Source organism: Indicator indicator, chromosome 11 (genome assembly GCF_027791375.1).
Source record: "Indicator indicator isolate 239-I01 chromosome 11, UM_Iind_1.1, whole genome shotgun sequence".
NCBI lineage: Eukaryota > Metazoa > Chordata > Aves > Piciformes > Indicatoridae > Indicator > Indicator indicator.
This window is the reverse complement of record NC_072020.1, coordinates 18,797,646-18,824,754: the sequence shown is the minus strand read 5'-3', so window position 1 is coordinate 18,824,754 and position 27,109 is coordinate 18,797,646. Positions and strand designations below refer to the sequence as shown.

The window sequence follows — 27,109 nt, the reverse complement described above, 5'->3', positions numbered from 1 at the left end:
AGCAAAAGGATTCTCTGGAAAGGGTCCAGCTACTATTGATTCTGAAGGAGGGATTTTCAAGTACTTCATATGAGATCTACAATTTGTCATAATAAATACAGCACGGATTTACACCACCTTGAGAGGGAGAAGTGGGGCCAAGGGCTCTGCCTTGGTGCTCAGGCCAGGCTGTGAAGATACACTTGGCAAAAAAACACCCAGCTTGGGTGCATTCTCATTCATCTTTATGGTAGGCAATAATGTGCAATGTGACAAACCCTCTTCATTCTACCGAACCCAACCATTTGGCTCCCTCTCCAGTTAGTCTGAGGGTAAGCAGCTGACACTTCTCTGTCCAAGGCAGGTGGCTTCTTCGATGGAAATGAGCCAATTAAAGCAGGCTATAGAGGGTCACAACTGTTCTTAAGCTGTGGCTCAGCTGTAGAACAGAGAAATCTGAAGAACAGGAGAATTATCGGCTGCATAGTTTTTGACCCAGTACTTTAGTAGCAAGGGTTAAAACTGAGGAGGGAATTCTGGCACATGAATATTTTTCTTTTCTTTTTGTTGCAAGTGCCAAGAAACAAACTGAGAAATGTGAAGTAACAGAACACTCAGGGTTTTTTTTCCCCTGCACATCTTTTTAACACTACTAATGAAGGGCTTTCCACATTATGGCCTGTGTCTATTCCAACCCTGATTTTGTACCTACTCAGAGGATTAGAAAGATTAAGTGCTAATTAGAGCACTGAGGATTAATAACTGCTGCTTCTGCAATGCACATTTTTTTCTTCATCTTTTCATTAATTCCAGTGGAGATTGGTCCATCTTACAAAGTTTGCCAAAGGCTACTAAACATGCAGTACAAGGTGCTGGGTATTGGTTTTCTTGTAAGTACTGAATAGGCAGCATCCATTAGGCTAAAGAAGGAATTATAGGGATGGTAGGTAAAGGCATGTTTTGTTTCTGAGGAAAACAAAAGGCTATGTCTTCATTGCTCTGTTGGAAGCACTTTTTTACATTTTTCCTAGCTTCTGATGTGAACATTGTAACATGGACAACACATTGTTAATTCAAAGTGTATTCAGGTACTACTGAAATGATTCGCATGGTAAAGTGAGAACCAGCAACAGGGAAAAATGGCAAACAGAAGAACTGGCCACTGCCTTTTCACTGGCTTGGCTGGGGAAATCATGGTTGCTGTTCATTAGTGAGAGAGTTTCCCTTTCTTCTCATGCTAAAGCCCAGTTGTAACACACTGATTGCCATATGTTTACAAATAAGTTTAGAACTATTTGGTTGTTTGAGGGGAACACGTAAAAAATCAGCTCAGTACAGCAGTTTCCAGAGAGGAAAGACTTGGAAGAAGGTTTTCATTTCCAGCTAACAAAGGATTCAATTTGCATACAGGTGGTACAGGGCTTCTCTCTGAATTCATGGATCACTGCTAGTTTCAGATGTCACAAAGATGGGTCAAAGGCACTGTGAGATGACTTGCAGCTAGCTAAAGGAGTTTGAGGTCAAAGCTCTTCTTTTTTCACTGTGTGACACCAGATGTACCAGGGTCTCAGTCAATTATGTATTTCCCACTGCAACCAAAAGAGCAGGCTGGATTCTGCACAAGGGAGCTGACTACCACATTTCTTCTTTTATTCTGGGATAGAGTAACCTCCCATCTCCCACCTCTAAAGCAAAGATGATCCATTAGGATCAAGCAGGATCTGCAAGGAGGGGAGGTAGAGCATGGTCCTTCTCCATGCAGATTCTGCAGCGGCTTTGAAAACAATTTGCTTCCATGCACAGAAGGACAGTTGCACAACAAACCCTTCCAAGGCAGCCACCATGTGAAAACTGGTTCCTCATTTCACTGAGAAAGCAGTTAACCTTTCCAGTTTGCTCCTCAGCTTCTGGAGACTCAATTTAGAGAAGATGTAGGCACAGCTGTGAGAAGTCTGCTCTTCTCCTCCCAGCCTTGTAAAAAATGACAACATGTGTTTCTTGGGCTTGCATTTAATGTAAGGGAAACCAGGGTCTGCAGAAGGCCCTGGGCTACTTTGGGGCAGTAAACTCCCACATACATGGCCTGGTTGTCAGGAGACCTTCCCAGGATTTTGTTAAGATTGTGGAGGAGCTTCAAAGAGTCAAACTACTCTGTCCCTGTGTAATGAAATGATCAGGATCAAAATCTAAGCTCCCTAAAAAGTTTTTCTTCCTCAGATCTTCTTTACTGTGGATGACCAGAGCCAATCTTCTCTCTGTTAAATCAGTTCTTAGTAGATAATTCCCAGAGAATTACTGCTGCTTAACAAATTCTCAGATCCGCCTGTTCAAAAGAGTTTAGCATTAAGAGGGCACTGAAAACCATTTGAAAACCATCCTGAGTATAAGAAAAACCTTTTCCTAGAAGTCTTCAGAGAGGATCTGGGAGGGGAGACAGGAAATGGGAACAAATACTGCAGCAATGAGCACTGATAAACATACTGGTAGAGTGTGGATGTACCAGGCCACTTTCTACAGATGTAGTGGGACTGTCTTACAGAAATCCTGGTTTAGCCCATATGTGCTACCTATGTCAGGAGACTGGACATTTGATGTCTCCTCCTACCCCCAAACACCGAACTGTGCATGACCACAGGCAACAGCCTCTTGATTCTTCCTCCAATAAGAAAACCTTGTCAATGTTAAATACATTATTCTACCCAAGAAAAAACACAGAAGCACATTTTCCAAAGCCAAGCCCTTTTCTTAATCCTGTACTACATAAAAATACCATCAGCCAGCTGATGAAGAAAGCCTTCAGTGCTATATACCTAAGATATGTAGCCTGGTTGGAGTGGAACACAGAGCCACCACACCTGGTGCCAGCCTGAGGTGGCTGTCCTGGAGAATATGTATTTTAACAAACTCTACTTTGCTAATTGTACTTCAGGGAGGTATGTACTTCTCCCCTCTACTTTGCTCTCATGAGACCCCCACCTGGAGTACTGCATCCAGTTCTGCTTCCCCCAGCACAAAAAGGACAGGGAACTCTTGGAGTGAGTCCAGAGGAGGCTGTGAAGATTGTATCAGAGGGCTGGAGAACCTCTCCTGTGGGCACAGGCTGGGGGAGCTGGGGTTGTTCATCCTGGAGAAGGGAAGGCTCCAGGGTGACCTTAGAGCAGCCTTCCAGTACCTGAAGGGGGCTACAAGAAAGCTGGGGAGGGCCTTTTATAAGGGCTTGTTGAGAAAGAACAAAAGGGAATGGATTGAATCTGGAGGAGGGGAGATTTAGACTGGAAATTATCTAAAGTCAGGGTTGTGAGATACTGGGACAGGTTGCTCAGGGAGATGGTGGATGCCCCCTCCATGAAGGTGTTCGAGGCCAGGCTGGATGAGGCATTGAGCAACCTGCTCTAGTGTGAGGTGCCCCTGCCCATGTCAGGAGGTTGGAACTAGATGATCTTTAAGGTCCCTTCCAACCCAAGTCATTCTATGATTGGTAAGAAAAAGGGATTGCAGCTAATTTCAGTAGCATATTATTCCCCTGGATTTTTTCCATAATACCTATAACTGAATTTTAAGGCACTTTTTTAAATGTCTATATATAAAATGTTTTTTTTTTCCCAGCTTTTTATATAGCAGCTTCATTTATTCTCACATTTCTGTCATCAGCCTATACATTCTCACCACTCAAGCATCTTCTGTGAAGTATAATCCTTGTCTCATAAAAGATCAGGAAAGTGTTTTTCCACCACTCACCCCAGCATCCCTGAGGCGGAACATGCCAGTTCATCACTTCACCACCAGAGAGCACTGCCCGAATGCCTTTGGAAAAGTTTTCTGCCCAACTCAAAAAAAAAAAAAAAATTAAAAATTGCACCTTTGAAATCTTGTGATTTAGGCAAGGGGATGGAGGTGTGACAGGCATAAAGGGGAATTATTGAGAGACTGTTACACAGTGCAACGCCTCAGATCTTTGCTCCGCTTTGTTCTAGTCTCATCGACTCTTGTACAGTCTGGCACAGCAGCACAAAATAAGCTTTGTTGGTTTAATCAAACAAAGCAGTCTTGAATCAGGGTGTTTATGCCAGCTATTGAGATCCACAGTGTGGCTCTGACGGATTGAGGGTTGGGGGGGGGAACCAAACTAGATTTTTATAGCTAACTAAAAGCACTCAGTGATGCACGATACTGCCCATCACAGACCATAATATGTCCTGCCGAATCAGTGCCCGTTAGTACTAACACTCAGCTCTGTATCTTTAAAAACAGTTCTGCTTTAGTACCAATTCATTCTAGGTTGTCTCCTCTTTTAGTAGTAATTTCTACCCCACTCCTGCTCTGCTTTCCAGCAGCACCTTTTCTTTATGACAGAGGGTTCTCTGCACTCCCCTTAGTTATTGCCAATGTCCTTTCAATAACAGATATTGCCCTGTATCCTGACATGTATGTTTCAGGCATGTTGATGCACAAATCTACATCTCCATTTCCTATTAAATGAGAGGTTGAAAGCTATTCCTACATCCAGCCTTGTCTTTGGACTGGAGCTGAGCTGTAAGAATGTCTAGAAGGGGAAAGCCGAAGTAAGCTCTTTAACTTAACCTCCAGCTTCTGATCCATGAGCTCCAGACAGACTGGGCATGGGAAAACTCAAGTATGATCTTGCTTAGTTCTAGGACTGGCTTTCACAAAGCTAGAGCTGAGCTACAGTCAGACATGGGAAGGCAGAATTTGCTGCGCTGGAGGTCTGCTGCACATTATCTTACTGGAAGAACAGAGCCAGAGCTCCATACTGAATAAATGTGGAAATCTCAGTCCCTGACATTCTAAGTAAAAATCTTAAGGATTTCTTCCATGGAGAGAAGCCTGACTCGTTTTCACAGCACTGGGGCTTGTCAGTTCTAGTCACAGGTATCTCCACATCCGATTACCAAAATCCAAAGGAGGACACAGTCCTACTAAAAGTGTCAATGTGTGACACTTTTAGTCACATGCAGTTTAGTCGCTAATGAGAAACCTACATTAATATGTCTGCACAAAGTGCTCTGCTATCAGGCTGGCCAGTGAAGAACTGTCAATGCAGCCAGTGGCACCTAGAGAGTGAGTTTTGGGTTACCCTGCAGTAATCACGTTTAGTATCACACACAAATACCTCAACTCGCGTGTCTTGGTCTCATGAAACTGTGAGCAGAAATCCCCTCTCCTGCTTTAAAAAGAATAACTTTGGGGAACATTAGCTGTGGTGGGTTGAAAATTCCCCCCAGCATTAATTTTGCCAGACTAGCTCAGTTTGGAAGCAAATGGAAGCTATATTTACAGGCAAAACTACAATCTACAATGGAATGCAGTGAATATGTAGAAATATACAATATTTACAATATTTACAGGTATTTACAATTAACAAAACAGCACAAGGACCCCCCCCAGCCAAAAGACCAGGGAAGCTGCCTCCCCGTCTCCCCCTTACCTATCCTGTACAAAAGGGAAAAGAGAGAGAAGCAGAGATATATTAGACTTAACCAAAGTAAGTGATGCAGCCAAGCTCAGCAAAGCCTGGATGTAGAACCCACCCCAGCCTCTAGAATTTTGCCACTTCACAGAACAGTCTGTGGGACAGAATGGGTTGGAAGGGACCTCCAAAGATCATCTAATCCAATCCCCACTGATGTAAGCAGGGGCACCCTCAGTTAGATCAGGTTGCCCAGAGCCCTGTCGAGCCTCACCTTGGAAGTATCTCCATCCCTGCAGATATTCAAGTGGAGTGGAAAGCCTATTTTTCCTGTTCCCCCAGTATTCAAAATATCCTCAGTGTTTGAACACAGCAGATAAACAGATGGATTATGGAACTGAATTGCATTCTTTGCCAGAACTGGGCAAACATTTGTGACATAGGATGAGGTTATCCTGCTCAGGAGGTAAGTATTTGATTTCTTCACATGAACAACCATCTGTTGAAGCTACTAAACAGGTGAAATACACAGGATCTCCACTGTTCTGGAAAGTCAGATTTTCTTCCCCTGAATACAGGATCTACTGTTTCAGAGATACATTTCAGACCAATCTCTTTGCATTAACTGTATGGCAAGCCAGGGAAGTGAGAATATCTCCATTTATCAACAGAAAAGGAGTTTTTACTTCATAAAAGAGGAGTAATAACATCCCTGACACTGGCCAGCAATGCCAGAGACCTCACAGACATTCGCCTTCTTACTGCTCCCTTGTTATTGAGGGGTGCCAGATGAGAGCAGTATTCCCTTCTCAGTGCAGGGACAGTGTGGTCATTTCCTTACTGAGGTTTTATTTCTTGGCCCATTAGAGCGCAGGGGAACTGGAGCTGAGGCAGGCATCCTGCAGAGGTTGAATGTGCAGGCTGTCTTCCTATCTCAAAAGGCGACATGCAGACCTCGTCCCACTATTGTATGGCGGTGAGAGGTCAGACCATGGCTTTTCTGGTGCTGAGTTCTCCTAAGTGTGCCTTCAGCAAAGGGCAGTTCTGCAGAGCTTTGGAGACTCCAACCATCAGAAGCTACATGGGGCTACCATTCTGGGCCATGGTGAGAGTCTTTCTACAGTGAAGGAACTTGTTCCAGAGATCTCTCTGAAAACATTTGGCATAGCCTAGGTCTTAATCAACTCCAGAATGGAAAAAGCAGCACAAGCAAAATGCCTATGGATCCCTAAATTCAAGTCCAATTACAGAAGGAGGAGGGAAAAAATAAAGAGCTTTTTTTCCCCTCAAACTCCAGAGCCAAAATCTCTGTTTATTAAGTCAAGGAAGAAAAGGCTGAAGCTTACTGTGACCTAAATAAAGCAAAAGAATTAGGTATTTGTGATCAAAGGGTTGAATGATGCATATACACGTATCTCTAAATAATGGGGTGGGTGGGGGAAATGACATGTCATTATTCCTCTGAAATAAAGCAAATTACCTGTTCTGAAAAGAGGAGTTAATCTGTTTTTATACAGTGAAGAATAATGCCACACTATTTCTTCTAAAATTAGCAGCTGACAAGCTGAGACCTCAGTGCTCATAGCATCTGGCTCTCTGGCACCACACTGTATTTGGCACAACGAAGCTTTCCTTTATCAGTTTTGTAAGGTTTGGTGGGGAACAGCCACTACCACAAAAGCAGGAGGTCTAAGGTACCACAGAGTTTCTTTCTTTCTCTCCAGAGAAGCAATGCACAGAAAACCTGATACTGACATTTCAAAAAAAGCTGCAGAGCTTTGAATAGACTCAAAGCCCTCTGTTACAGAATTACAGAATGTTAAGGATTGGGAAGGACCTCCAGATATCATCAGGTCCAAGTCCCCTGCCCAAGCAAGGTCACCTAGGGCAGATCACACAGGAACATGCCCAGGCTGGCTTTGAAAGTCTACAGAGACAGAGACTCCACAACCACTCTGGGCATCTGGCTCCACGGTTCTGTCACCCTCACAGTGAAAATGTTTCTCCTCATGTTGAGGTGGAACTTTCTATGTTCTAGCTTACATCCATTGTTCCTTGTCCTATTACCAGGTGCCACTGCAAATAGCCTGTCCAATTCCTCTTGACACCAACCCCTCAGACATTTATAGACATTGATAAGATCCCCTATCAGCCTTCTCTTCTCCAGACTAAACAGCCCCAGGTCTCTGTCTTTCTTCACAGGAGAGATGTTCAAGTCCCCCACTCATCCTTGTAGCTCTTTGCTGGACTTTTTCCAGTAGATGCCTGTCTTTCTTGAATTGGTGGTTTAATTATGCAGGAAAGATCTTTCCAACCAGCTGCACCTTTCACCAGTTGTCTTCCAAACCAGAAGGAAGTGACTGATAATCTCATCCTAAAATTCTGCATTTCCAGTGTCCAAGGCAGGCAGCAAAAACCCTGAGTTCTTAAAGTTGAAGTAAGACCCATCTAAATAAATAAGGAGTTCCATGGGGGTATTTTGTTTGTTTATTTGTTTGGTGGTTTGGTTTGGTTTTTTTTTTCTTTTCTCCAACTCTAAGGCTTCAGTTACTGAGTAACTGAGCACACAATCACAGTAATCACTGAACAATTTCTCTTGGGAAGATAATGGCTATGTTTTATCACAGAAATGCATAGGAACAGCATAGAAACTTCTCAAAACTTTTCTCCTGAGGAATTACCCTTTGTTTGCTGACAGTATGAAGCCCTCAGCATTCACAAGGAGGCTTGGGAGATTGAAAACCTGAGAAGTCATTTCCATCAGACATGGGAGATCAAAATCACAAAGCTTATCTACCTCCTAGAGAGTTTCCAATTAAATTAAAATGGAATAACCAAACTTTCCTCACTATCCTTTACTGATGCAGGGTCACAATCACATCCAAGTTACATGTAGAGAATTCCCTAGCAGGAAATAATAAGTTACGTTTTCTCTCCCCCATGCACCCTAGGGGTGGTATTTTCTCTGTATTTAAATACAAAAACTTTATTTTTGTTAATGGTTTTTCCTTGATTTTGCTGACACAGAGAACATGAAAGATAATAAAACAAATCCAGTCACCCAAAACACTTATCACCATTTGACCTTTCCCAGCACAGGTTTGGCCTAGGCAGTGTAAAGTGTCTGACTTTTTATATTTACACTTAATCTTCTTTCATACAAGTGAGGAATAAAAGCTTCCTCTGTGTTGGGACAACCAAGACAAGCCACATTGCCCACTGTGCTCGATGTCCTGACTGCAACCTCTGCAGAAGCACACTGTCGTTTGGGGTTTTTTTAACTCAAAGGACAGAAGGCTGTCTTCTTGTCTACCCAAGCAAAGCATTTTGCAATAGTTGAAGAACTCCTTGGAAAAAAAGCAAGAAGTAGTTATTGGAAGACATTGTTTCGTCAAGAGAAGTTAGCCTGTTCAGAGAGGTGTGTCAGCTAACGAGTGCTGGAGTTGCAAGTCTGAGAGTTTACCAACTCATCAAAGCCATGTCTTCAACTCCTCTTATCCATAGGGTCATGTACTGGATAAAGGACCCATGCCAAGGAGAAAGGGCATCTCCTCCATCTGACCTAACTATAACTCCATCATAATGCTCCAGTGCTGAACATCTACTGGTCTCAAAGTAGGGAGGCAAGGCCTCAGAGGCAAACCTCATTGGCTTTAGCAGCCGTTAGAGAGACAAGCAGAGATGAGCTGGTAGCCCAGCTTCACAAAACAGGCTGGCTATGTTTATCACTGCACCTTCCCTGACACATGTACTCACTTAGATTTACTCACACATTTGCAACCTACTTGAATCTTCTGTATGGAGCCTGGTGAAGATCTACACTATCTCCTGCAGGAGAGCACCTGATTGTTGAACTTTTCTTGACCCCTGGTTGTTAATAGTAAAAACTACAATCAAGACTGTCTTCAGTTTTTTCTTCTTCTCCCTGTAACAGTGTGTAAATTACCTCAGCCTAATATACAGGTTTACAATCGATTGCCATGGTTTCAACTGACCTGAAATCAGTGTTCTGCAGTTTGTACTGGCAAATGTGTAGCCTAAGGGACAGATAGATCAGCATTCTCCTATTAACTACTCCATGTAGTTACTTGCCAACAGGAAAGTGAAGCAGCTAACAGACAGCTCCATGAGTACAGATAATATATCCAGAGATACGGATAGTATCAGCAGAGAGAAAACAGGACTATCCACATCCAAGCATCTAAGCCTCAGCACATGGAGCTGACCTGGAACTTCTCTTAAAATTCACCTATTTCCATTACACTGATCAAAATATCTGAGGGCAACTTTCCCTCACTGCCTCTTTACAAAGCACTGAATGAATAACTTCCTTGAGAAAGCAAGAAAAACAGAATAAAGCACTATTCTAATGATATTCATAATGATTTATTCAAAAACATGTTCTCATAAAACTGCTGAGCACAGCCTATTGTAAGGCAGAAGTACTTTGGTCCTACCTAAACTTCAAGTCATTATTATAATTATTCTCACCAGCACATCCATTAATCACATAAACAATACCTGGCTTGCAGAAAATGTGTGATAAATACCTATATTATGATTTACTATTATTTTTCTTACATTCTTTAACTTGAATGCTTAATGTCTGTGAAAATGGTTTGGGGGGGGAGGTGGGGTGGGAAAGAAACAACAACCAAGCCAAACCAAATAGCAAAATAATCTTACCTTCAGACTGATGCGTGGCAAGAGGTGTCTGTGTCTCCTTGGAGTATGATACCACCTCCCGAGGTAAGAAATCGACCTGGGTGATCTTTGACACCCCTAGTTTGTGCAGCCTGCGTCTAAGATGGAATACATGACATCAGAAGGTTAGTCGTGTCAAATGGAAACCAGCAGCAGCAACAATTTGCTTTTATGAGCAGGATTTAAAAAAATAAACAACCACACTTCAGTTTTTGCTAAGGTGAAACACAACACACTATGCATGGGAAGGACCCAAGCACAGGGAAGAAAATTAACCTGGGAATCATTTGCCATAATAAAGCAGTTACTGAACCTCTAGATCATGCTGCTGAGAGGGACTGAAACGGGAGAAATGAACTGCTTGTGCCCCTTGTAACAGGCAGCTAAATCCTCTTTTGTACCATCATTACTGAAGTGTTCTGCCTGCTCAAAAGAGTTAATCCTCAGCCTGAGATACACAATAGTGGGAAGGGCTCAGGGGGTGTAAACCAGGCTGGATTAGAAGTGTCAAATGTTCACCTAAGAGCAATAACAGAGATTTTAACTGGCAAGGTGGGTGACTTCCACAAAGATGGAGATTCTCCCTTCTGCAGGAGTCATTAGTAGTACAGCTGAAGTAGGCTTATCATTAGTAGAGCCCTAATGCAAGGGGAACTCTGACACACAGCTGGAACAAGGCAAGTATAGTCTTCTTTTTTATTAATTCCATTTCTTTAAATAAATCATGGAAATAAATCACTAAAGCCAACTAACTGAGAGTAAAAGGCAAAGAAGAGACAGCTGAATATAGTCACAAACACTTCTAGTCATACACAGTTCACTCAACAATGTAGGAGGAGGGATCATTTTATTTCTTGAATATTATTTGACTGTCTGTAGGGAGGGGAAAAATAAACAAACAGTTGTAATGGGCACCATGTTTCTGAGCTGCCCTGTCATTAGAGAGAGAGTAATTTGGAAAAGCAGAAGATTCATACACATTATCCATATCCTCTCCATCTTCCAGATTGTCAGAGGAACAGAGGTCAAAGGGGGGTTGGATCTAATTCATTTACAATGGTTTAGGTATTCAATTACAATTGATGGCTGCAAGGTAATAGGAATCTCAAAAGGAAATTGTCATTATTGGTTGACACCTACTGAACCTTTCAGCTGGTTAATGCTACACCAGCTATATATTTTTCTAATCTCTCTCACTGGCTGAGTTGTTATTAAGCTGAATGCAATTAGATTCAGCAGGTAATCAGTATGAATCAGCCATATCACGTAACAAAAACCACTAGAGCAGAAATAGTTGCTACAGCTCTGAGTCTTTCTTCTTTTTCAAAGAGGGGGAAAAAATGGCAAGTCTTCCCTCTTACAACCATCTGTGACTTTGCCAATATGAACAAAAGCTTTGACTGTCTGAAAACCTTAAAGAAAACCTTCTACATCATTGCTAGGGGCAGAAAAACATCCAGAGCTTTGTGATATACATCAGTTAATGAAAGTTTTGGTAGCTTTACATTGTGTAGCTGATTTAGGTATGAGTGAATTCGAGCTTGAATAAATATCTCACCCCAGGAAATCTTGTGTATGCCATTCCCTTCTTCAGCACCACATCTGCAAGCTCTGTTGCCTGCTTGGTCAGTCAGACATTCCTATGTAACCAGTCCCCTGATGCCTCAAGCTACTAGTTCCTTGACTCAGATTCTTAAGCCTTTTGCTTTAAAAGAGCTTCTGGGCAGTGGTATTGGTTAAGTGTAAGCGCTAATTAATTATGTGTCTCACCTGGGCCTAATTAGAACTTCACCTAATTCTAACAATGGTTTCACATGAGGTCACTCTGTTACTCCTCAACTGCCTGAGGATGGGGGACACCTGGAGCATCCTTTCAGTATCTGGACTGTACCAAATATACACTGCAATGTTTTAGTTTCTAGTTCTTTTAGGGGCACACTAAGCTGTCTGTTGCTTTGCCACCCCCATTTTCATCTGACGTACTCATAGTTTTTATCATTTACATTGTGCTGGATATTCATTTTAGTGAGCACATAACCTTTCAAGGATTCCTTTCAAAACTGCCTATAGGATGCAATTAGGATGACAGTAACTAAAGTCCATGCATTAAAAATTATTCCCTCTCTGTAGGTGCTAGAAAGAAGACATGTAAGTTAGAGGTGTTTTGCTACACACATAACTTAAGTCTGCCTTGGTTTTGAAGACCATTTTCATTCAAAAGGGGCAGGACTTCCATTACAGAGTGTACCTCGTGGATTTGCTTCTTTTCTGTCTTTGCACCAACCACTTGAAGTCTTGTGGCTATACTCAGGGTTATCTTTTCATGAGTCAAATAAAGGAACTTGCCTTGCACAGTTGTTTGAGGAACCTTGCTACTGGGAGTGCTCATCTTTTAACCCAAACCTCTGGGAAACACCAGCTAAAAGGTTTCCTTACATCAAAACAGTTCAAAAAATCAAGGATGTGGTCCAGTTAAAGCAGTAAAAGGTGGCTCTACCTAAAGCAAAAATTACAAATCTAGCACTCCTGGATGTGGAGAAACCATTCAGAAAGTATCTCTGGATACTTTCCACTCCTCCTGGTCTTTCCTGTGAATACTCCTAATAGCCCTAGCTGCAGCTGGGAGCACTGTCAATCAGTAGTTACAGGGAAATTTTTGTTTTTCTTATAGAATATTGAATGAATTTTACATGAACTAGTATAAACCATAAGTTACTCGCCTGAAGACTCAGACAGGCACTCCCTTGACTTCATAGAGCAGTTTCTTCAACATAAAGATTTGATCTGGTCTATGACAAGCTCTGAAGAACCTGAAGGACTGCTACCTATCTACCTGTTACCTGCTATGTTTTCTAAAGAAACAATTTATCCTAAATATTTCTTCAGGTAGGCATTTCAGATGCTTGGGATAGAGGAATTCCATCTCAAACTAGAAAATATTAATTTTTAGCTGTAGTAGAATTTTAAAAATGCTTGATTGGCCTGAACTCAGCTAAGATGGCAATTACTCTTGCACTATGATTGTGTTCAAATGCACAATTATAAGCACGTATACAGAGCTCCTGAGGCAAAAGGGGAAATTTTAACTGCATGTGAAAACAGCATAACTAAGGCAGACAGAAAGAAGGGGAGGAAGAAGTAACTTACAAACGATTCAGAACAAAGTCTGAATCAACAGGGACAAACAAGACCAATGTAACCATACACGCACATTTTAAGTGCCACAATAATAACATTTCATCTGTAATGAAATAGTTATTGGTATTGCATTTCAGGCAACAGAAATAGCAGCTTATCTTTTCACAAGCTTCTTTAAATACTTTTTTTTATTTCCAGAAAGCTGGCTTTGCTGAAGCTTCTTATTGATGCAACTGAAAAAAGGAAACTTAAATTATGGTCTTTTTGAGTCAACAAAGCAAATGAAAATCACATCAAACCAGCTCAGCTAGGAAGCATTTTCAACATAATCCTTGCAAAGAAACAACAAATAAATAAATAACAAAAAGAGCTGACATATACCCAAGTTCAGAGTCAGACTGGAGCTGTAGCACTGAGGGGTCTGTATCCCATTGCAAGGTCCTAAGGTGGTAATCAGCCGTGCAGCACAAAGGGGAGGGGGGAAAAAAAAGAACACACAGAATTAACATAAAGGATGAACAAAACCCCATCTCATTAGTTACATGCTCTATGTAGTACATTCAACCTCCAAATGCAAGGGACAGCCACAATATGTCAAACAAGGTTTGCATGTCAAACTGCAATAGGGCAGGCAGCTTATTAAAGTTACATATTACTGGTAAACAAAGGGAAGAAGCTGGGTTTCCTTTCAGGTATTGGTTAATAAAACTTTTATTTTCTTTTTCTGAAAGATTTCTAGCTCTAACTATGGTTGATGCGTTCAAAATAATCTATAAAATCTGCAGGCACCATTTGTTGTCATCATATTTTTACAATAAGGTGGGCTGAGCACTTGCCATAAACTCCACTGCTCTCCACTCACACTCCTGAGACTGACAGCAAGCCACCTTGTAAAGCACAGTGCTCTGGGCACCAACATCACACAGTGCACATGCCAACAAATGGCACATTGACACCAGCTCTGACATTTGAGACAAATAAATAAATACATTCTTCTTCTTTTCCTCCAGAGAAAACTTCTGGAGGAGAGGAGAGTGATACATCAGGGGAAATCAGGTCTGGGACAGTCTCTTAAGGGACTGCTGTCACATGGGACTGTCACCAAATGCATGGAATGCTCCAGAGGTGTGATGCCTGTGATGATGATGTTGCTTGCATTGCAACTTGTCATGCTACCATCTCTAAAACTCTTTGCAAACACTCACAGCCTTTCTGGAGTGAAAAACCTAAAAGCCCCCAGATTAGAAATACAAAGCCTGACATATTGAGGCCAAAAGTTTCAAAAGTGCCCACTCATTCCCTTGGCTCTTGATTTAACTTTATTTTTTCTCCCTTGGGAAGCTGCATCTCATATGCAAGAAAACTGCCAGAATCCATGACAGAATTAGGAAAATAAGTTTGGCTCTTGAGCATTTTGCTGCAGTATGAACACTAGATTATTCACTGCTCTTACTAGCAGAGGCTAAAAGCAAAGCGCTCCGTCACTAAAGCACCAAGTCATGCAGACACTTTGGATAATGATGGTCCTCAAAATTCAAAACTCCCCTCATTTCTCCTGAATACAAATTCTGAGGATACAGAGAGCAGAACATCAGCCAAGCCCACATGTGCAACCCTTCACACTCGCTTTACACCAGCCTTTCTGCAACAATACAACCTCTGCCAGTGACTTGCTCAGACAAACCAACAAGTTATTGAATTAGGTTAGAGATAGATCTCTTAAAGCCATATAATTATGCTACCTCCTGCACCTGGAAAACTCACCCACCCTATTCCCAGTGTTAACTCACTCTCTGGAGACACAAAGGCATGTGCTGCACTCTGTCATGTCAAGAGTGAAAGAGAATCAACCACAACACTGTACATACGAAAAGAATGAGTAATTGCAACATGAAGGTGCTTTCCCATGCAACGTAAGGGCACTTGTTCTCCTCAGCTTCTTATGATCCACAGTGCTGTGTACTGGCAGGAAAGACTTCACAGTTATACAAAAAAGCTTCTCCAGGATGAAACTGGGTCAGAGACAACACAATACAGTAATAAAGAAAAGATTTTTTGCCTTGTAATCTGACTGTAGATCAAGACTGTAGGAAAGTGGACATAAAGATCTGGATGCCTGATGCAAGGCAAAGGCATCAGTGACTAATGCATTACAGATCTTCCAGTACAAATGCCACCCATATGAAAATTCCTCTTGTCATGTCACCAAAGTCTGTAGCATGTGTTAGGACTGGCTATGTGAATTCCAGTTTCTCATCACAGGAGCTACTTACAGGTGCACATCCAGGTTTTCCAAACATTTGAAAGAAAACATACCTAACTCATTTCACTTCCACCTCCCTCCCCACCCACTTTAAGACCTACAAAATTTCCCAAGGGACCAGGATTATTCCATCAGAAAGGTCTCCATCATCATCTGATCAAAACAAGACCTTGCAACAGGTTTCTAGAAAGGTACCTCCTCTACGTTCCACCTCTAAGAATTCAACCCAGGTTTCAAGAGAGCGTACATTTACCTGGTAGCCAGCTGAATACCCAAACAAAACAAGTTTAGAAATCTTATATGCTCAAGACAGCGTATAAGGCATCTGATCTTATAAGGTCAAGACAGCACTCAAATCCCCAAAATATGACAACAGCAACACTTATGGTTTAGGTCATCACTTGTAATGGAGATGTGTTCTTCCCTTAAGCACTTCATTATCTGGATTCTGACACAGAGACTTAGCCATTCTGGACATGGCTAAGTACTTTTAATACCAATTCTGGATGACCCCCGATCACACCTCTTTTAAAGGATTTTAGTGCTAAATTCGTGCTCCAAATAGTGGTTGTTCTCGCTGTGTCACTGTGTTCCCACTTGCAAAGGCTTGAAAGATAGATAAGGAAGCAATCTGTTGTGCTGTCCTCTCCATCTTGGCTGAGAAACATTATAGCAGGTAGTAGATCCTCAGGTTTCAAGTCCCTAACTCTAGGAAGCAAAGAACTCGGCTCACTACACTGGCTTGGTGCAGGGTGGAGAGCACAGGGAGTGACTACATGTTTCAAGGAACGATATCGATTTGTCCTTTGCCTCTTCCTGACACCTGAAGAATGTCTGCAGATCAAAATGAAAGTGAGTGAACAGCAAAGACATCATCTGGGCCTGCAATTTATCCAGTTTCCATGGTAATAACATTGAAAAAGAAATAAGATTTTTTCAAGGATCAGCAACTCAGAGACAATGTTGAATAGCTCATGCTGTCCTCCAGACCAGGAAATTAAAGCTAATCTCTTTGTGATGAGCAGACGTTGCATACAACATTCCTTGATTTCTTGGGTGAACATAACATCTCTGCTTGTTCTGCTGTGGACAGTTCTTAGTGGGGATTGTGAAACGCCATTGGGTCTCAGTAAAAAAGTGCTGCCAGTCTTTCTCTGATCTACTGCCTGAGTTCTTTCTCCAGAGATTTCTTCATGAAGAAAAAGATTTTGGATTGGATTTTTCTTTTTTTCTTTTTTCTTCATACAAGAACAGTGCAATTAGCTTTGGGACTTTTAGTCACCCAAAGACATGGGCAGAGGGAGCAAAGTTACAGCCCCTGAAGAGAAGTGCATGACCTAGAACTGCTTGACTGATAGGTCAGGGAGGTAGAGAATGTTTCGGAGAGCTCAGGTTGGTGAAAGTCCCCTTAAATGGATTCAATGGATTTTGGTGCAGATCTACGTAAGAGACACAAAACCTGAAAATTTTTATGGGGACAAGAGATGAGCACCATACCAACCAATTTCCAGTCCTTCCACAAACCTCCTGCAGGCCATCTGAGCTCTTCCAGTAGGTGAAGTGAGTGTACACAGCATGGGAAAGGTCCCTGGAAACTCACTGAGCATGAGCAGCAGAGCCAGGACTAAGCCAGATCCACCTGTTCCCACCACCCCAACAGCACAGACATTATTTTTAATCACAACTATCCAACACTGTGTAAAAGCTACTTGTTGTATCAGGCTCCCACATAGTGGTGAACAATAGCCCTGCCATCAATCTTCCTCTTACATGTTCAGTGTACAATGGCTGCCCTTGGCTGATTGCAGGATAAAAAGCTGGAACTATTATCAAATAACAGATTGTGCTAAAGCAGAATGAAGGGAACAAGGAGGGTTTAGACCTTGCACTAAGTAGACAAAGTACAAGTGTTATTACCTCTCTTTAAACTGATAGGCTTTCACTCTCTTCCTCTAGACAGGCATATTTTAGTATGCTATTTTTTCCTCTCTCCTGTGATCTCAGTAATGTATTTTTTCCCTTGCATTTAGGACAGTATCAATGAGAGTGCCGTTTTGGCTCTTAGTGCTAAAAAAGCACCAAATGAATTTGACACAATCCATAAGCAGGAACAACCTGCAGAAAGAAACCACCAAGAGGAAGAAGCCCAGATGCAGTACATTTATTAAAGACTTGGATGGTAAAGCTAATTGCTACATTTTTCTATTCTGAATTCATGCCCATAGCACCAGGAAAATATTCAGAACGCAGTTTTAAGAGGACAGAGACCGTTGCAAAATCACAGAATTGAATTGTTTCCGTTGGAAAAGACCTCTAAGATCATCAAGTCTGATCATGAGCCTAAGACCACGTCCCAAACTGCCATGTCCACATGCTTCTTGAACACCTCCAGGGATGGCAACTCCACCACCTTTCTCAGCAGCCTGTTCCAATCCCTGACCACTCAGTCAGGAAAGAAATTTTTCCTACTATCCAAACCAAACCTCTCCTGGCACAATTTCAGGCCATCTCTTCTCATTCTATCACCTGATACTATGGAGAAGAGACCTAGTAAGAAAAAACAAAATGTAAGGTTGGAGGTGAAAAGAATTTGACCAGAACCATTCTCTTTTCTGTATTTATTATTACCACTGAAAACCAGGCCTTCTGCCATCTGTTATGATGCCCTGTGGAGCCTTACCTCCAGAAGATTTTATTCTGATTGCATAATGTCAGTTATGTAGATTAAAAATGTGGAAAAAAGCCTGAAATAAATAAACTAAAAATAAAATAAAATATTTAAACTCTTTTGGAAAGCTCCCAACCTCAGAATGCATTAATGAAGCGTGGAGTCTGCCATCTAAAACTGTCTGGAACCTTTGAGAACTTCTCAGCTGATTTAAGCAACTTTGGGTCTGGCCCCAGTGACAGTATATGATGTAAGGCACCACTGCCAATACATACACTTATTCAATCAGCATCATAAAATGATATTTAATATCTGGAATCATAGCCAAATTGTAGTACAATTAGGCTCTGCTAAGTGCCAACTTTCTGGTAAGTCCAACACATTTCATTCAACCAGCATGCAGCATGCTGGCAGCCTAGTTCTGACTCTGCTTCCCTGAAGCTACAATCAAATCATCCCTCATCTGTTGCAGAAGCTGCAGAACGTGTCCTGTGTGACTTCTTTGCTCCCTCTACTCTCCCTTCCCAGGTCAAGAAGCAACCAATCCTGAAAAGCCATGCTTTGGAAAAAGGCTGCTCCCAGAAATGACAGCTAACCCTGCTTTCCCGAGGGGCCACTTGCAGGGTAGAAATCTCTTTGCAGCATTGCAAATCACACCTGCAAGCAGAACTGGAGGAAAGAAAAGCACCATATTCTGGCATCTGCTGTCACCAAGAGCTTGTGCTTTCCAGACCAGGAGAAAACTGCACTGACAGAGTAGTGAGTCCTGAGGTCTCTGCTGAAGTGAGATATCCATACGTGTCCCTAATGAAACACCATTAGACCTGACAGGTCTCAAGCCCAGCATCTTCCCTTGCAGCACCAGCGATGTCCTAAAATGACCCTTTGTGTGGAGAAGTAGCTGTGCCCTCATAACCCTAAAAAGCAGTGAAGGAGGGTGCCACGACTCCATGGATTAAGCTGTGCTGAGGTTTGTGGAGATCAAAGGCCAATCCCATTAAGCGGAGCAGAGATGGTTACTAAACTGAGAGATAAGAATTGAAGGAGAGACTCACCCATAACATATGAAGTCATCCACAGCATGTGAAGTCTCACAGCACCTTTGCTTACCAGGGTAAAGCTTCCAAAATGATCTGAATGTTAGGAAGAAATGACTAGTTTCATTTTTTTTTCATTTGGGTTAGCAGGGAGTCTTAACATGACCATGAGTACACTACCTTCCCCTAAACGATGTGCTCCAGCAACAAAACATATCACCATGAGCCCTTGGCACAGGAACAGAAAGACAGGAGACTGCTCCACGCAGCAGTTCTGAGCACACAACTCAGGATACACTCCAACTCTGAGGAGGTTTAAGAGGTGGTTGTCTGGGGGAAATAGCAAAACTAACTTGGGTGGGTGACTTGAGAAGGTCAGTAAAGATGGAGCCCGATTCTTCTAGCTGGTGCCCAGTGACAGGACAATGGACACAAACTGAGAAATGGAAATTCCCCTCAAGCCTAAGAAAAGTCTTCATTACTATGAGGGTAGTCAAACACTGAAACAGGTTGGCCAGGCAGTTCGTGAAGTCTCTAACCTTTCAGATACTCAAAACCCAACTGGACAAACCAAGCAACCTGCTCTAGGTGACCCTGCTCTGAGCAGGGAGGGTCAATTATATGACCTCCAGAGGTGCCATCCCACCTCAGCCACTCCTGGTTGTGTGATCTTGTGCTGCCCCTTTCATCTCCCTGCTAGCAGCTGATGAGGAGCCAAAGGGTTGTCTGCAGTGACAGGAGAGCTATTTGAAAGCCTGCAAGGCACAGTCTGCTTGTTGCTTTCCTCTATTCTAACTTCAAATGCAACTAGCAAAAAAAGTGAATTGGGAAAAAAAAAGGCAACTCAAAAAGCCTCAAATTGCAAAGAATAACAGGATTTGGGATTTTTGCTTTGATGCAGAGGAGCCCCATAAATTCAAATACAGGCCTAGATTGCAGTTTCCTAAAGATGCAAAATTGTTTCCATTAAGAACTGTGCACCTGCACATGGGTGAAACAATGAAAACCAGGCTCCAAGCAGTTTCTCACAGAATCAAAGAATCACAGAATGGTAGGGGCTGGAAGGGACCTCCAAAGATCATCTAGTCCAACCCCCCTGCCAGAGCAGGATCACCTAGACCAGGTCACACAGGAAGGCATCCAGGCAGGTTTTGAATGTCTCCAGAGAAGGAGACTCCACAACCTCTCTGGGCAGCCTGCTCCAGGGCTCTGGCACCTTCACAGTGAAAAAGTTTTTCCTTCTGTTCCCATGGAACCTCCTCTGCTCCCGCCTGCACCCAATGGCCCTTGTCCTATCATTGGACATCACTGAGCAGAGCCTGGCTCTGTCCTAACACTGCCCTTTTGTATCTTTAAAAGCATGAATAAGGGCACCCCTCAGTCTCCTCTTCTTCAAGCTAGAGAGCCCCAGTTCCCTCAGCCTTTCCTCAGCAGGGAGATGTTCCACTGTCTTCAGCATCTTCGTGGCTCTGTGCTGGACTCTCTCAAGCAGTTCCCTGAGGTCCTTCTTGAACTGAGAGGCCCAGAACTGGACACGATAATCCAGATGTGGCCTCACCAGGGCAGAGTAGAGGGGGAGGAGAACCTCTCTTGACCTACTAACCACAACCCTATACAACTGACCATGCACTCCAGGATGCCATTGGCCTTCTTGGGCACAAGGGCACATTGCTGGCTCATGGTCATCCTTCTGTCCATCAGGACCCTCAGGTCCCTTTCCCCAGAGCTGCTCTCCAACAGGTCAGTCCCCAACCTGTACTAGTACATGGGGTTGTTCTTTCCTAGACCCAAGACTCTACACTTGCTCTCTTAAAAGTACTGGATGCAACTGTGACATGAGATCTATTTTAAATCAGCAGAATACAATACTTCAGATGTGCTTGACTGTCTTTTTAAAACACATTTACAAATATTTGCACTAAATTACAGCCCAGTATTATCTGCAATTTCAATATGCAACCTACCATGTAATTTAAGGCTGCAGTGACTTAGTTATTCAATTTTAAAGAGTTCTAACTACTTTGGTGTGCCAGTTTGTTCAAAGCTCCTACTTTGCTGTTGATTAATCAGAAAATCTTAACTAAGAAACTGTTGGTGATGTTTAAAAATCTGTATGTGTATAGATAAGCTGCTGTTTGCTTTCAGTCCTTGCATTCAAGATTTTTATCATCTTTTCTCCGCTATAATTTTCACTTTCTGATATGTGCCATACACATCAAGAAACAGAAGATTCAAAGCTCAGAGATGGAAAAGTACCACTTGCTCCAATTGATGTTTTGTATTTAAGCCACTATTCTGCTGCCATCTGTGCCCTGTTTTGCTGATCTGTACCACTTTGACAGGACTGGCAAAAAGAAAAATACCTTCCTTGTGCTACTTGTTTGCTGAAGCACATTATAAGCAAGATGGCTATCAGCAGCTAGGGAGGATTTGTGCCTCTCAACAAGACACTCATTGATGCTTGTAGAGCTGTATGCTCCAGCACCACTCTGACTTCTTGTCTTCAGAGCTGGGCTGCTGATCATAATAAATGTCATAACACATTCGGTGAACAAGGAGTTTGGCACCCCTCTTGGAGCACAGCCAGGCACTTGGGTTTTGCATTTACACTTCCAAGCAGGCTGACACTTCTGACTTCCAGCCTTCACCAATAAAAAGAGCAACTATGACCTTCCTGAGAGCAGAGTGCCATCTTTCAGCTGCCTGGCAACCACAACCCTTCTCAGAATGGCTTCAGTTTAAAATATTCTTTTTTTTTTTCTTTAAAGCTATATTCATTAAAAACCACAGACAGATAATATTTAAAATACATATATATTACAAAATTATTTTTAAACCAAGGCTTTGCTGCTAAATGGATTTCAGAATTTTCAAAATCCACTTGACTTTATAAACCAGAATGAACAATTCTGGCATGCCTTTGATTGTCAGAACATACCACAGGATCAACACCTTCTGGATTCTCATTTCACCATTCTACTAACTGAATCAACAGATAAATTCATTCTGCTGAACATATCTGGTGTCCAAGTCTGCCCCTAGATTCAGACCTACCTTACAGACTATAGCCTCCTGGCAGTGTAATAAGCTGCCTCATTCTCACCATGCCTGTGGTATAGCTACAGGAATCTTACTCTGCAAATTTATGCTGGTTTACCAAGAGCTTCACTGTGAGCAGCAGGCTGGAGTTGAGAGAAAAGAAGGTCAAATAGAAACTTCTGCTGAGCCTATGAACTGACACAGATTTACTGTACATGATGGAGAGCATGAACAGTCCTTTGGAAAGTGCAGTAATAAAAACACATGTTCAGGAGGGGGAAGGTACAAGTTGTTTTGCTCTTGGTTTTTAGACCAAAAGTAAGTCTATACAACAAAACATATCACCCTGCTCTTGCAGAGGGGCTGGACTAGATAACCTTCAGAGGTTATGCTGTGAAATGATCACAAATTTAAAGAAAGACCTAGCCAGGAGTTCTACATGTTATCAGCTCCATCAGATACTTTAAAGGAACCACAGTAGTCACATTAGGACACTTTATAGATTCACAGGTCACAGATTGCATCAGATTGAAAGAGATCCTCAAAGGTCACCTTGTCCAACCCCCCCTGCAATCAGCAGGGACACCTCCAATTAGATCAGGCTACTCAGGGCCACATCGAGTCTCATCTTGATGGGGCCTCAACCATATTTCTTGGCAGCCTGTTCCAGTATTTTACCACTCTTACAGTAAAGAACTTCCTCCTGATGTCCAACCTAAATCTGCCCTGCTCCAGTCTCAAACCATTGCCCTTTGTCCTATCGCTACAGGCCCTTCTAAACAGTTCCTCCCCAGTCTTTCTGTAAATCTCCTTCAGATATTGAAGTGCATGTCTAAGGTGTCCCTGCAACCTTCTCTTCTGCAGGCTGAACGACTCCAATTCTTTCAACCTGTTTTCATAGAGAGGTGCTCCAGCCCTCTGATCATCTTTGTGGCCCTCCCTGGACCTACTCCAGCAGGTCTATGCCTTTCTTGTGTTGAGGGCTTCAGAGCTGGACACAGCACTCCAGGTGAGATCTCACCAGAGCAGAGGGGTAGAATCACCTCTCTTGATCTGCTGGCCACACTGCTTTTGATGCAGCCTAGGATGCAATGAAAGGCCATGGAGGTGCATCTAAGGGAAGACTTCTCACAGACTTCTAGGGGCTTTGGATACAATCAAATAAAAGACAAAGTCACCATTATTAGTCAAATCTAGGAAAGACAATCCACAACCTTTCAGAGAAATCAAAGAGGTAATGTGAAGGCTGGAACCTACAATGTTTAAGTCTACTATTATTCAGCTGAAGAAAATGAACGATTTCAGTCAATTTTTAATTTTTGCCTCAGTGCTAAAATCCAGTAATTATTATCTGAAAGAAGAGATGATATTTCCTTTCCTTTATACAGTTTATTTTGTTCTGGAAACAGCAAAATTACTCCAGAGTGGGTAAGATTTTTGGTACAACTATGTTGAAACAAGAGCTCACTGTATGAGTTAACAAAGTTTTTCATATCAATAGGCAAAATGTCAAAAGTTTTCAGGACCCAATTATCAGACTTCCAATAGAAAGGCTCAGAAATTATAGTCTGATTTTGAATGACTTAAGAAAATAAGTACAACTAACATTTTTTAATCAAAATCAGTTTTAAATGGAAACCCCAAATGCTCTGCTTACAAAGAATTTAACATTGGATATTTAGATTGTTTCGAAACTCTTTAAAAAAGAGGAAGAATATCTGGAGATTTACTAACACCTTTCCAGTGGCAGCAATTCCCTTTTCACAGATTGGAATCATAGAATCATAAAATCACAGAATCATAAAATCATGGTCTGGGTTGCAAGGGACCTCTGAAGGTCATCTAGTACAAGATCCCTAAACTGAAATAGCTACTCAGTTACTGAAATAGCTACTCAGAGCCTATTATTATTATATTTTTCCAGATTAAACATAAAATTGTGAATGGGGCTAGTGAAGGAGAAAACATCTACACACAAACTGTACCAGTTGAATAATGCTAAACACTTTAACATAGGAGGTGATCTCACACAATTTAATTAAATCAAGATGAAATTCTGTGCAAGAGAAGTGTCTAAGCTGAGCTGGCCTTAGCAAGTAAGTTGTAAGAGGATTAGTGTTTTAGTCCCTAAAATCATCTGATTGTCTGACTAAACATATGCATGATATGCCTGGAAATAATGACAATGAGGTAAGTACAGCTGGGCTGATAACATAAATGTTTAAGTGGGGCTTTATACATTCATATTATTTTCTTCTGGAGGCTGCTGGGGCTCAGGTTTCCAAGGCATTTTATGAAGCACCCTGGGAATGGCAATCTTTCCTTCTCCTTTAATTTATAGCATGGAGATGCTTGCTAATGAGAAAAATAATCAAAGATCTGGAGGACTGAACTCTATCCATCCTTTAGGAATGAAAGCATGAAAATCCTTAATGATGCCACAGGCTCACATGCTAAAAGGATTGCAGATGATTCTAATTAATATGGACCATTCTGACTTTGGAACTGGCACACAATGAAAAACACTCCCTGCTTTCTAGGTCAGATACACAGACACTTGAAAGCAACTGCCAAATATCAGTCCCTAAGGTGTCTGCTTATGCTTACAGGGTGAAAAAAAAATAAATTGGCAGGGAGAGGCTTCAGATACCGAGGGCTAAATATACACTGAATATTAAGGAGAATGATTGTGGTTCTTCTTGTGCAGGGATAAAAGGAGGAGAAAGACTGTGAAGAACGTGCTTTTTTCCAGCTTAATATGCTTACCTAGGCAGAGCAAGCTTATGCAGGAACAAGTTCTTTACCATGAGGGTAGTGGAACACTGGAACAGGTTGCCCAACAGTAGTTGAGGCCCTGTCCCTGGAGATATTCAAGGTGAGGTTCAACAAGGGTCTGAGCAACTTGATCTAGTTGAGGATGTCCCTGCTTACTGCAGAGGAGCTGGACTAGATGACCTTTGGAGGTCCCTTCCAACTCAGACCAGTCTATGATTCTATGATGTTATGATGCTCTGATGCTATGATTCTATGACATGTGCAAGCATCTCAACACAGCCACACTCATGGAAGGAGAACTTGCCAGCCCTGTTACTGTCCTATACGTGAGCTGGGGACAGGAATCATGAAAGACATGCAGCATCACTTTAAAAAGCAGGAGAGTTCCTAGGACAAAGATAGCTGAGATGGTCAGGGTGTCCCCAGGCAAGGGTAGGAGGCTGACACTGTCACTCCTTCATAGATGCCAGCATGATTCAGGTCAAGAAGGCTTAAAGCAGAATTTGGCCTCTAACACTGCTGGAAACTGTGAGACAAAGCATGTGTGCCAAGAGATCCTCACAGGAAAGAATTCAGCATTCTGGGGGTGTGCATTTCTGCCTTACCATGGAATGGCAAACATCCCATACCAAGCCCAAAGCTACCAAAACAGAATGGCAACACCAGCATCCCACAGGTTACTCTGCTTGCCTTAATAGCAAGCAAATGGCTTTCTTGACTCTGCACTGTGAAAGACTCACTAGAGAACAGAGTTCCCTAGGGTTAAAATCTTTAAAACACTGTTCAAGTGAAGGTCACCATAAAGTACTTATTTTCTCTCAGTCTTTCCTGTAGCTCCCTCAAAATCTTTACATTGTTCTGTGCTTGCCTTTGGCTTAGCCTATTTATGAAATATGTATGTCACTAAAACAGTAATTTAAAAGCCACTTTGCCCACATAAACTGATCTTAAAAAAAACCCCACACTGTACAAAAAAACATAATCTGCTATTAAACAGCTACAGCTGCTGCTCCTGAGGCAATACAGCACAGGCCCTCTTGGACTTGAAGAAGGATGCCTATCAGTTGTGAATCTGGTAACACAAAAAAATGCTGGTAATGCAAAGCTGAGAGGTAATGATGGAACAGTCTCATTGCACAGGACCTGTCAGATGAATTTGCTTAATGACAGAGTAGGTAAGCCCTAGGCAGCATGGTTCTGTTAGCAGTGGGTTTAGCACATCTTACAGAAGCATGGTGTTGTTAAAGCCTGCAAGGGATATTTTCTGTAGCTAAAGAAAAGATAGGAGATAGCCAGCATGGACTATAAAAAGCAATCTATTACAATAATCCTGCTTTCCCTTAAAAAGGAAATTGAAACCCGGATCCATCTTCTTCTGCCTTCTTTACATAAACAGTAAACTAGGCATTTAAAAGGGACAGTGGCATTCTGATACCCTTTGTCCAGAAACAGAATGGCAAGGGTTGAAAGGCACCTCCAGAGATCTAGTCCAACACCCCTGCTAGAGCAGGTTCACCTCAATCAGACTGCACAAGAACATATCCATCTTTGAACATGCTTGAACATGTTTGAAAATCTCCAGAGGAGACGGCACAACCGCTCCGGGCAGCCTGGTCCAGCGCTCCATTGCCTTCACAGGAAAGCTCTTTCTTAAGTTCAAGTGAAACCTCCTGTGTTTTAGTTTGTGCCCATTGCCCCTTGTCCTATCACTGGCTACCACTGAAAAGAGCCCAGTCCCATCCTCTTGACTTCCACCCTTTAGATATTTATCAGCACTGAGAAGATCCCCTCTTGGTCTTCTCTTCTCCAGGCTAAACAGCCCTAAGTCTCTCAGTCTCTCCTCTTAAGAGAGATGCTCCACTCCCCTCTTCCATCCTTGTGACCCTCCATTGGACTCTCTCCATTTCCCTGTTCCTCTTGATCTGGAAAGCCCAGAACTGGACACAATAGATCATATGTGGCTTCACCAGGGTAGAGCAGAGGGGGTGAAAACCTTTCTCAACCTGCTGGCCACACTCTTCTGAATGCACCCCAGAATCTGTGTCTTTGTATATCTCAGAAGGAGGAAATGTTTGGGT

General features: G+C 42.3%; 1 protein-coding gene across 4 annotated transcripts in view; it reads right to left on the bottom strand.

Annotated features, from left to right (window-relative positions):
* Positions 1–27,109, bottom strand: part of DYNC1I1 (dynein cytoplasmic 1 intermediate chain 1) — a 190,782-nt gene that overhangs the window by 151,550 nt on the left and 12,123 nt on the right. For 2 of the 4 annotated variants that reach the window (XM_054385165.1, XM_054385167.1), the window contains exons 4-5: positions 13,631–13,690; positions 10,094–10,209 (exon numbers count right to left, since the gene is read on the bottom strand). In XM_054385165.1, coding sequence (XP_054241140.1) covers positions 10,094–10,209; positions 13,631–13,690 — 176 coding nt within the window. The remainder of the gene's footprint in view (positions 1–10,093; positions 10,210–13,630; positions 13,691–27,109) is intronic. The other 2 variants (XM_054385166.1, XM_054385168.1) reach the window with 1 other exon arrangement.